This window comes from Aplidium turbinatum, chromosome 6, assembly GCF_918807975.1.
Source record: "Aplidium turbinatum chromosome 6, kaAplTurb1.1, whole genome shotgun sequence".
NCBI classification, from domain to species: domain Eukaryota; kingdom Metazoa; phylum Chordata; class Ascidiacea; order Aplousobranchia; family Polyclinidae; genus Aplidium; species Aplidium turbinatum.
In genome coordinates, this window is record NC_137477.1 from 10,659,580 (window position 1) to 10,671,802 (window position 12,223).

Below are 12,223 nucleotides of genomic sequence, written 5' to 3' on the forward strand. Positions count from 1 at the left end.
AATATGAAATATTTCAGAGGGTTTGCTGAGAAATGCCTTATATCTCTCAATTTATGACCTTTATTCGCTCAAAATTTCAGCTCAATAGGGGTGAATAAAAGTTAGGAAAAGTCAAGAAATCTCGTAGTTGCAGCCTCAGTGGTTTTAGAGATAAAACTGTTGATACAAAAAAGTTGAATTGACAGCCCCCCCCCCCCCCCAGCCTTCAAAGGTTTAAAGTTAGCATGTTTTCAATGTAGCATAGTCGTAGGAGAATAGGTACTACGACAGTTTATCGAACGACTATTGATCGAACGACGGTTAATCGAAACGACAGTTTATCGAACGACAATTAATCGAACGACGGTTAATCGAAACGACTGTTCATCGAACGCCAGTTAATAGAACAGCTGATTTAACTGTAGTCTGTGCATCCAAAATTCATCCTCAAGAGAACTTTTGTTTGTCTAGTTCCTCATTTGCAGAATAGAATCACATGTTTAAGCACAGATTGCAGCTTTTGTTAGTAACTATAACATCCATGCTACAGTAACTGAGTCATAAGAAATAGGTCCGGAAAATTCAGGCCCTCTCTCTGCAGCGGTGGTTCACTGAGGATGCCGAACACGCTCTTCCCACAAAATGCTTCCAGGCACTGGCATTCGTTCTGCCTGAAGACGTTGTACAACAGTTTGAGGACTTCGTGGCCACATTGAATGACGACGATGAGCAGCACCTGTCTGAATACACTGACTGGATTGGATAACTGCGTCGCAGAAATCGTCGTCAACCTCTATTTCCTATCCGGTGTTGGAATGTCTTCCACCGGGTTCAACATGACCTTCCACGAACGAATAATAGTATTGAAGGGTGGCACAATGCGTTCAGCAAGCGTGTCTCAAAATCTCATCCGACGCTTCGTAGACTCGTCAAGAAAATTGTGCAGGAACAAGATTCCAACAAAATATTCATTGAGCAATTAAATGCTGGAATTGCTGGCCCTCCTCGGAAAAAGCGCTACGATGCTGTCAACCAACGGCTGAAGGGCATTGTCCAAGATTATCACTCAACGAATATTGACATAAACATATATCTTCGAGCAATTACATACAACTTGTAACTGTAAGTATTTTGTACTGGTATTCAAAATAAATGAATGTGATTGAAATGTACATTTAAAACGCCTTGAGTATTCCATTGCATATGTGCATTAAAATTGTAGATAAAATTTGTTTCGGGAGATTCGTCGTTCCATAAACTGTCGTTCGATAAATTGTCTTTCCATAAATTGTCGCGTCACGCTATCTAAAATAGCGCTTAAAACTTTCATTTTCTTAAAAAAGCTGAATGCGACAGAAATTTATAACGACGTAGCCTATAGCTTCAAAGGACCAGCGTAAGTGTTAAATTTAATGCAAAAAAGCAGAATGGACAGAAATTTTTTTTGTTTATTCTCTGCTTAAAATGGTGCCGCTGATTTACGCTGCGTTGGCTTACACGGACCAAAAACTGCAAAGAAACACGCTGTCAAAATCTAGCACATGAATATTCAAGACATTAAATTTATTCATATTTCTGAAATCACAAGCAAAGTATCATATTTCCAGTATAAGAAAAGGGCTGACACAACGGCTCCAGCCAGATGTGGTCCAATAAGTTAATGGTATTTCCGGGTCTTGTGCAATTCTGAAAAAAAAGATAAGTATTATGTTAGTTAATGCACATTGCAACGCATAGTTTCTTGAAAATACAGTAGCAACAAACGACCTTGTGGTGATCTGGATTTAGTTTTGAAAGGCACGCAGTGTTTGGCCTTTTCATCGCAAGCTGGTTTTGTGAGCTTGAAGCTTCGATATATTGCTTATCATGTCATGTCACACAACTGACTGTTTTAGGTTAGGCTCTGACAACCCACCAAAAATATACAGTATTTATTTCTCAAAACGCGTGTAAGGTCACAAACATGAACCAAGCCAAACGTGTCTACAATGAAATGTCAAGGCAAAATCAGAATAATCTGGAATCGATGCACATCAAAATATAAATACTGCGTCGTTTATGAGTTACAAGATCAGGGACGTAGCCACGTGGGGACTTGGGGGAGTAATCGACCCCAAACCTTTTATCTTGCCCCTCAAAGTAATAGGTTTTTAATGTTGTTACAACATTTTAATGACATTGTATTACATAGTAAATGACGTTTCTTAAATGTTTGACTGCATTCAGTAGGCATATTTTTAAACAAACTCTTTTGTTTTAACTGTTAAAATGTGAACTTCCAACCGTTGCTTTTGTCCCCTTCAAAATTTTATTTCCAACTACGTCACTGTACAAGATAGGTTGAGTCCTGTTTTTTCAAGTAGTAGTTATATTCAGTGCTCGTGTATTGTCCGTTTTACAAACGCCAACAAAAAATACTACAGCATTATATAAAAAATAACTAATGTATATTATATACAGCACAAAATTAATAGTAATTTAAAAAAATAAGCAAACCACACTCTTCCGAGTGTATCGCCACTACTTTCATCCTCAATCAAAGCAAAGTCCGCTTACAGATAAAAGAAAAAAAAACATATAAATACCAACATAAGACGATTAGGCTACAGTATGTGACCAAGACATTGATTTTGCGTGAACGAAGCATATTCGTCAAAAATGAGTTGATCAAATAAAAAAAATCTTGATGAAAAATTGAGGAAAAGCCGCCATGTCATGTAAGCCACATATGATAAAGAAGAACAATGGTTATTGGTTACTTACTGATGTACTTGTACTCATTGTAATACATCGCCATACTGAGCAATAGGCATGTTTGAGCAATGAGAACACCACTTGGTCGTCGGAAAAAGAGATACTTGGTGTAAAGCCCATGACGAACTGTCAATAAGAAAAACAACCTTTTTCAACATAGTAACTAATAAAATATTTATATCAGTTTAAAGATGGTTAACCAGGGGTGCACACAGACACACTACTAATAAAGGGGTGCAAGACCTGTTTCCAGGGGAGTGTGTGGGTGCTGAAGCATCAAGGTTAGAAATAAAATGACTAATGATGCAATTCTTCTTCATGTGCTTTTAATTAATATTCTGAATTTTAAGTGACTATTACTTTTCAGCCATTCTAAGGAGAGAGTGTGTGAACTGGTTTCTAATTTAAATGTGATGCAAACAAGCAAAAAGTTTAGAACCACTGGTTTCAAAACAATACAATAGTTAGCGTACATAGTAAATGCTGTTCAGAGTTCATTGTGTGTTCAACTGTTCATGTATACCAGTTTGAAACATAATTTTATTTTTGTACAATTTTTGATAAGCGCTGTTTAGCAAGATAAAAAAGCATTTCATATTATACTTAAAATCAGTGCAAAATCGCAAAAATTTTGTGCATGTATAATGTATATAATAAAAAATAATAATTTATTTCACACCAGTTGGGTGCAATAAATTATTATTATTATATGCAGACTGCAGAGATGTACGTGTCGTATACGCCGCAATTCTATGCCGCATACTTGCGGCGTAGACTTTTTGTTTACGCTAACGCTTGCGGCCACATTTTTTTGGATAATTTGCACTTGAGGCTACGCCGTAAAGTTTTCGTGTTTTTTTTAGCGCATAGCGTCAACGCACACTTTTTAATGTTTTTTTTTTTTTTCGCTACAACACGCCAATACTTTCCAGCGCTGCAGTTGAAAGAATGTTTTCAATCGGCAAAGACATATTGGAACCAAAACACAGCAAAATGTCAGATGAACACTTTCGGATGCTTGTGTCTCTTCGTGGAAATTCAAAATAAAACTTGTTTGTTTCGAGTGGTTTATACCGTGTGAATGTTTGGCACCTAGCAAACAAAATTAGTTTACGCACAAAATTTATGCAATTTTGTGTATAAAATAGTTTATGTACACCTTGCTGACTAAGTGCACAGTCTTCATGATGTGTTTGCTTTCTCAGCTAGGCCATACTAATTTGTGAGCGACAAACGATGCTGTGTTAGTGTGTATCAAACTTGATGACCAACTTAGAAGATATGTCAGCAAAATTAGATCAAGTCATAATATTTTGAAAATAAACAAATCTAACAACACTGACAGGAATCTTATAATATTTCATAAAGAGCACATATAAAGGTTGACAGTAAAACTGATAAACAAAACTGTTGTTACAAATGAACCCTTACATCTTTTAGCAGCAAACCACACTCCGAGTGGTGACCAGTTTCTCTTCATTAACCAGCTAGGGACTTCGTGAAGTTTTATGTCCCTGAGAAGCCTTGTATCCTCAGGAATTTTCATTCCTGGCTCAACTAAAATGAAACAGATATCAAGAAATTAGATAAGTGCTGAACAAGTGGGCCAACAGTTTCAACAGGTAGATAATTTGCACACCAACTTTACTGTACAGCATTTAATAATGATAATACAAGAATCAGTTTCACCTAAAAAAAACTCAATTTTATGCTGCACTAATTTCAAAAATGATGCATTGGTATATTAACAGCAGAAAAATAAAGAGCTTAAAAAAACTTACTTTTTGCATTGAAATATTTTGGGTGTTGTGCAATGCCATTGGTTGCTGCTTTTGCTACATTGGATGAAGACATAATGAAAGCTTGTGATAAACCTTACAGTTGTCTAGAAATAAACACTTTGATTTATAGCTATGCTACAAATTACAGCCATTTAAAACCAAACTACATCAAACCAGCAGAAATTAATTATTCTAGGTAAGCAGTGACAGTTTATTGAAGTAATTGTTGCTGAAGCAACAATTTGAAAAAAGATAGAACAAAGTCAATGTCACAGCTTGGAGTTGCCGTAACATCTTAAAATTTTTCCCTTGAATTAATCATTGAATTTTTGTGGCCACCACAAAATAAGTGTGACTAACTCAAACCCTAATTCGATAACCCTAACCAGAATATGAGGTTTGGTTTATCAACTGTTACCGGTATTTCAAGATACTTAGTGTGGTCAACTGTTACGGCAAGGACAACTCCAATCATCGACTTCGGCACTTCTGTATTTTCTCTCTCGATCTTTTCAAGGGAAAATTTGTGAAATTTTTGCAGCAACTCCAATCAGCGGCTTCGGCTCTGCTGTATTTTTTTTGAGATCTTTTTGGGGGATAAAATCGGGAGATTGAGTGTTCAGGGGACGGAATAGGTTGCACCCTTCTTTTCATAGGTGCTTTAACTTCCCAACCTGGCCCTGCAACTTAAGATGGTGGACCTCTCTTTGAGGTGCATCTCGCCTTTAAAATTAAACTTAGGAGCGGTCCTTTTAAAACAAAACAAGGAACAACAACAGAAAAACATACTGAAGAAAAAAAAAACAAATTTGGAGGCAGACCTACAGCAGGGCCGGATTTAGCTGATGGGGGGCCCGGGGCACTTTTAGATCGGAGGCCTCCGTGCAAAAAATTTTTCGCGAACAACTACCTCTGCGTCTACAGTAGCATCAATCCAGCACTGCATAGCATTTTTGCAGAGACTTCAAAGGCTGAAAGGAAAAAAATAACACAACATCCCATTTTTTCCACGTAGGGGGGCCCTTCAAAAGTCGGGGGGCCCGGGGCACCTGCCCCCTCTGCCCCCCCCTAAATCCGGGCCTGACCTACAGTACACTCGTGATCATACTAAGCAAGCTGAGTAAAATAAAAATAAATTCAAGCAAAATTTGACTGAGGGGAGCTTGTGCAACACTTGAAGATCACTGGCATAGCCCATAATACCAATTCGAAGTTTGTGAAAAACAGCCTCTCCATGAAAAGAAGCCTATGATAGATGTTATATTTTAAGGGTACATGCTAAATATTGAATAATGCAAATTGCAAAGAATTTATAGCAATTATAAGTCATTATGAAATTCCAAAGCATTTGTTAAACCAGGAGAGTGGGCAGCAGTATGTAAAACCATTAAGAAGGCAAAACAAAATAGCGATGTAGTAAGAGACCTAAGAAGCTTAACTTTCAAATATTGGAATAAAAAGATATGGCGTTTTGGAGCTGGTATACAAGTCCCCCCCACCCCTTTGGTAACTCATGACAAAGACAGGACTCGACCAAACATATAGGGTGAAACTATTTTACCTTTGCTTTACCGTTCACACACTTCAATCCACATATTTTGGTCAATTCCTCTTTGTCATGAGTTACCAAAGGGGTGGGGGGGACTTGTATACCAGCTCAGGCGTTTTTATAATATTAGAGCCGAGAATCATATGTATAAAAGCGTTAAACTCAATAGGCTAATAAAACAAGCGGATAATACAATAACTGGTTAGCCCAATAAACAGCATTTCATGGGTGGCAAATCAATTAACTTTTTAACATCTCACAAAAATTTTACTGTTTCTAGCGCTAGTTGCTACGTTCATCTGACTGATGAACACCCAAACTTTTCAGTATTCAAAAATTTTACTGCTGCATTACTGGAACAACCAAATTTACAAAAATTTTGAAGAAACTGAATAAAGCTTTCTTGAAACCTAAAATTCATGTTACTGAATTGTTTATCTCAAAAATCCAAAAGTTCCACAAGCCAGAGGCAGAACTGCAAGAATTGACCTTCGCAAATCGCGAAAGCAAGTTAAAGTTTCCAATTGAAAACTTGAAATAAAATAACTTCGCAAAATACACACAATAATGTGATTATTTTCAATTTGTTGGAAAGGGAGCTGTGAAACAACTCATGCCAGTATATTAATTTTTTTTTTAAACCATGACAAAAAATAGTCAAATCCAGATCTTCATAAAAGTCTAGAAAAGCCCAATCATCTAAATTCGAGCTTAAATACAATATGTGCTCAAACTATAAAATATGAAACTAGGTTTTGCTCTGTCGCAAGCCCAAAACTCTTTTAAACTCTATTACTAAGCAAAATTTATGAAAATTCAAAAGAAACTCACAATTTCCATCTCAAACAACCGTGGTACATCATCATATGGGTTGATATTCGGTTGGAAATGGCACAGAAGATGTGATCGTTCTTTTTTTACAGACATGTACATTATTTCTAAAAATACCGTCATTTTTAGCATTGAATGACAAAGAAGACTTTTCAAGAGACATTCCTGTTTTTACGCCGGCAAAGCATGTGGGGATGTAATTTAGAATTCTCATCATACGTCAACTTTTTTCTCTGATTATACAGTATTATGTAAAATGCTTAAAAAATTCACAGATGATGAGCATCTGGCAACGCTACTTGCCTGGGGAATTATTAAAATTCAAGTCAATTTGGGACCACCGTCATTCTGGCAGAATAATTCTGCGCGATCCGCCTAAAAAAATGATCCGTAAAAATTTGCGCGATAAACAATGCGATGAAAGTAGCAACACTCGGAAGCTGATAAAATCACTTCTCGTTACCACATCAAAGCAAATCTTATATTTTTTCCATAGCCAAATGAACAGTGAACACAGAAATTTAAATAAAAAACTCGACTTGTCAAAGATAAAGCAACTGCAATTGCGAAAAGTTAGACAAAAAATCGTATCTATTAAGACTGCTATATGTGATATGGCAAGAAAAGTAAGCATCACAAAAACGACTATAAAAATACTTTCCCGAAATATTTTTCGGAATTTTATTTTTGAATCGTGTTCAGAATTAAATTTCCTTTCCAGGGCTGGCAAGCTCGTGGTGGGGCAGACGAAGGAAACGCGAGCAGAATGGTTTAAAAATGGAAGAAATGTCTTGCGTAATTAAAAACAAATAGAGATTTTAACGTTGATAAACGCCTTCAATTAGGCGTCTATAAAAATATTTTCCCGATATATTTTTCGGAATTTTATTTTCCTTTCCAGGGCTGGCAAGCTCGTGGTGGGGCAGACGAAGGAAACGCGAGCAGAATGGTTTAAAAATGGGGTAAATGTCTTACGTATTTAAAAACAAATAGAGATTTCAACGTTAAAAGACGCCTTCAATTAGGCGTCTATAAAAATACTTTCCCGAAATATTTTTCGGAATTTTATTTTTGAATCGTGTTCAGAATTAAATTTCCTTTCCAGGGATGGCAAGCTCGTGGTGGGGCAGACGAAGGAAACGCGAGCAGAATGGTTTAAAAATGGAAGAAATGTCTTACGTATTTAAAAATAAATAGAGATTTTAACGTTTATAGACGCCTTCAATTGAGCGTCTATAAAAATATTTTCCCGAAATATTTTTCGGAATTTTATTTTTGAATCGTGTTCAGAATTAAATTTCCTTTCCAGGGGTGGCAAGCTCGTGGTGGGGCAGACGAAGGAAACGCGAGCAGAATAGTTTAAAAATGGAAGAAATGTCTTACGTATTTAAAAATAAATAGAGATTTTAACGTTTATAGACGCCTTCAATTGACCGTCTATAAAAATATTTTCCCGAAATATTTTTCGAAATTTTATTTTTGAATCGTGTTCAGAATTAAATTTCCTTTCCAGGGGTGGCAAGCTGGTGGTGGGGCAGACGAAGGAAACGCGAGCAGAATGGTTTAAAAATGGGGTAAATGTCTTACGTATTTAAAAACAAATAGAGATTTCAACGTTAAAAGACGCCTTCAATTAGGCGTCTATAAAAATACTTTCCCGAAATATTTTTCGGAATTTTATTTTTGAATCGTGTTCAGAATTAAATTTGCTTTCCAGGGATGGCAAGCTCGTGGTAGGGCAGACGAAGGAAACGCGAGCAGAATGGTTTAAAAATGGGGGAAATGTCTTACGTATTTAAAAATAAATAGAGATTTTAACGTTGATAAACGCCTTCAATTAGGCGCCTATAAAAATATTTTTCGGAATTTTATTTTTGAATCGTGTTCAGAATTAAATTTCCTTTCCAGGGTGGCAAGCTCGTGGTGGGACAGACGAAGGAAACGCGAGCAGAATGGTTTAAAAATGGGGGAAATGTCTTACGTATTTAAAAATAGAGATTTTAACGTTTATAGACGCCTTCAATCAAGCGCCTATAAAAATATTTTCCCGATATATTTTTCGGAATTTTATTTTTGAATCGTGTTCAGAATTAAATTTCCTTTCCAGGGATGGCAAGCTCGTGGTGGGGCAGACGAAGGAAACGCGAGCAGAATGGTTTAAAAATGGGGGAAATGTCTTACGTATTTAAAAATAAATAGAGATTTTAACGTTTATAGACGCCTTCAATCAAGCGTCTATAAAAATATTTTCCCGAAATATTTTTCGGAATTTTATTTTTGAATCGTGTTCAGAATTAAATTTCCTTTCCAGGGATGGCAAGCTCGTGGTGGGGCAGACGAAGGAAACGCGAGCAGAATGGTTTAAAAATGGAAGAAATGTCTTGCGTATTTAAAAATAAATAGAGATTTTAACGTTTATAGACGCCTTCAATTGACCGTCTATAAAAATATTTTCCCAAAATATTTTTCGGAATTTTATTTTTGAATCGTGTTCAGAATTAAATTTCCTTTCCAGAGGTGGCAAGCTCGTGGTGGGGCAGACGAAGGAAACGCGAGCAGAATGGTTTAAAAATGGGGGAAATGTCTTACGTATTTAAAAATAAATAGAGATTTTAACGTTTATAGACGCCTTCAATTAGGCGCCTATAAAAATATTTTCCCGATATATTTTTCGGAATTTTATTTTTGAATCGTGTTCAGAATTAAATTTCCTTTCCAGGGGTGGCAAGCTCGTGGTGGGGCAGACGAAGGAAACGCGAGCAGAATGGTTTAAAAATGGGGGAAATGTCTTACGTATTTAAAAATAGAGATTTTACCGTTTATAGACGCCTTCAATTAGGCGCCTATAAAAATATTTTCCCGAAATATTTTTTGGAATTTTATTTTTGAATCGTGTTCAGAATTAAATTTCCTTTCCAGGGGTGGCAAGCTCGTGGTGGGGCAGACGAAGGAAACGCGAGCAGAATGGTTTAAAAATGGGGGAAATGTCTTACGTATTTAAAAATAAATAGAGATTTTAACGTTTATAGACGCCTTCAATTAAGCGTCTATAAAAATATTTTCCCGAAATATTTTTCGGAATTTTATTTTTGAATCGTGTTCAGAATTAAATTTCCTTTCCAGGGGTGGCAAGCTCGTGGTGGGGCAGACGAAGGAAACGCAAGCAGAATGGTTTAAAAATGGGGGAAATGTCTTACGTATTTAAAAATAAATAGAGTTTTTAACGTATATAGACGCCTTCAATTAGGCGCCTATAAAAATATTTTCGCGATATATTTTTCGGAATTTTATTTTTGAATCGTGTTCAGAATTAAATTTCCTTTCCAGGGGTGGCAAGCTCGTGGTGGGGCAGACGAAGGAAACGCGAGCAGAATGGTTTAAAAATGGAAGAAATGTCTTACGTATTTAAAAATAAATAGAGATTTTAACGTTTATAGACGCCTTCAATTAGGCGCCTATAAAAATATTTTCCCGAAATATTTTTCGGAATTTTATTTTTGAATCGTGTTCAGAATTAAATTTCCTTTCCAGAGGTGGCAAGCTCGTGGTGGGGCAGACGAAGGAAACGCGAGCAGAATGGTTTAAAAATGGGGTAAATGTCTTACGTATTTAAAAATAAATAGAGATTTTAACGTATATAGACGCCTTCAATTAGGCGCCTATAAAAATATTTTCCCGATATATTTTTCGGAATTTTATTTTTGAATCGTGTTCAGAATTAAATTTCCTTTCCAGGGGTGGCAAGCTCGTGGTGGGGCAGACGAAGGAAACGCGAGCAGAATGGTTTAAAAATGGGGGAAATGTCTTACGTATTTAAAAATAAATAGAGATTTTAACGTTTATAGACGCCTTCAATTAGGCGCCTATAAAAATATTTTCCCGATATATTTTTCGGAATTTTATTTTTGAATCGTGTTCAGAATTAAATTTCCTTTCCAGGGGTGGCAAGCTCGTGGTGGGGCAGACGAAGGAAACGCGAGCAGAATGGTTTAAAAATGGGGGAAATGTCTTACGTATTTAAAAATAAATAGAGTTTTTAACGTATATGCACGCCTTCAATTAAGCGTCTATAAAAACATTTTCCCGAAATATTTTTCGGAATTTTATTTTTGAATCGTGTTCAGAATTAAATTTCCTTTCCAGGGATGGCAAGCTGGTGGTGGGGCAGACGAAGGAAACGCGAGCAGAATGATTTAAAAATGGGAGAAATGTCTTACAAATTTAAAAATAAATAGAGATTTTAACGTTTATAGACACCTTCAATTAGGCGCCTATAAAAATATTTTCCCGAAATATTTTTTGGAATTTTATTTTTGAATCGTGTTCAGAATTAAATTTCCTTTCCAGGGGTGGCAAGCTCGTGGTGAGGCAGACGAAGGAAACGCGAGCAGAATGGTTTAAAAATTGGATGTATAACATCAATCGCCTGAGATACGAGTTTGAAAAGAAAAATCGAACCTTTATAAGACAAATAACTACACATCCACCAGGCGTTATAATGTATTCAAATGCACAAGTGAAACTTTATCGGGATTTATGCCCCATTGATGTAGTTTATTTCGACGCAACTGGAAGTATAGTCAGAAAACAAGAAGGTGAAAAAGACTTTCAAATTTATTCGCTTTTAGTGAGAAGCCCATACGCCGGGGGTCCAGCGCTCCCGGTGGCAACAAACATCGCAACAACTCATAATTCTGAGAGTATAGGGAGTTTTCTGGGAAAATTTTTAATGGACACTGTAAAAATTTGCGGGAAAGTAAAAAAGCCGGCATTGATGATGATTGACGGTTCCATGGCTATGTGGAATGCTGTATTAAGTGCTATGTGCAATGAGACAAGGTTAGATTATTACAACAGATGCTGGAGAGTAGTTACAGGCGAGGCAATAACGTACGACTTAGAAAAAACGTTCGTTCACAATTGCTTGAGTCATGCCATGCGTGCAGCTAAAGTTATGGCAAAAAAACATTACAAACATAAACAACACAGATTGACTGCAATGCATTGGATTTCGTTGTTATTTGCATGTACACCCTGCGTGAACTGGACGAAATAATGGAAAGCATTATTTGGGTAACCAATTGCGAACGAACGTCTTTTCAAGTGGACTATCATTTTAACAGACTGCATCAAGGCGTTAAACCTTACGAAACTAAATCAAAAGTAACAAATGAAATTGAAGAAACCGATGTAAACGACCTGACTGACAATTTTCATACCAGCATGCGTGAGGATCAAAAACAAGAATTGAAATCTCCATTTTACTTACGCTACCATAACCGACTTGTCGCTTTTTTAGATTCTAATAACTTTTTGTATCACCTTAACC

The 12,223-nt window shown here is 36.4% G+C and overlaps 1 protein-coding gene across 1 annotated transcript; it reads right to left on the reverse strand.

Moving 5' to 3' along the window:
- Positions 1-1,523: 1,523 nt before the first annotated feature.
- On the reverse strand, positions 1,524-4,620 carry LOC145772770 (ATP synthase F(0) complex subunit f, mitochondrial-like). The gene is made up of 4 exons (XM_082584647.1): positions 4,515-4,620; positions 4,165-4,290; positions 2,743-2,859; positions 1,524-1,665 (listed from the first exon to the last, which is right to left on the reverse strand). The coding sequence occupies exons 1-4, from the start codon at positions 4,585-4,587 to the stop codon at positions 1,637-1,639; spliced, it is 345 nt and encodes a 114-aa protein (XP_082440773.1). The 5' UTR covers positions 4,588-4,620; the 3' UTR covers positions 1,524-1,636.
- Between the last annotated feature and the right edge of the window lie 7,603 nt (positions 4,621-12,223).

Excerpts from the sequence above, each read along its gene's own strand:
- LOC145772770 (XM_082584647.1), bottom strand. The coding sequence starts at position 4,587 with ATGTCTTCATCCAATGTAGCAAAAGCAGCAACCAATGGCATTGCACAA. Across the intron at positions 4,291-4,514 it reads AAAATATTTCAATGCAAAAA|TTGAGCCAGGAATGAAAATT; the intron begins GTAAGTTTTTTT and ends GTTTCATTTTAG. Across the intron at positions 2,860-4,164 it reads GTGGTTTGCTGCTAAAAGAT|TTCGTCATGGGCTTTACACC; the intron begins GTAAGGGTTCAT and ends TCTTATTGACAG.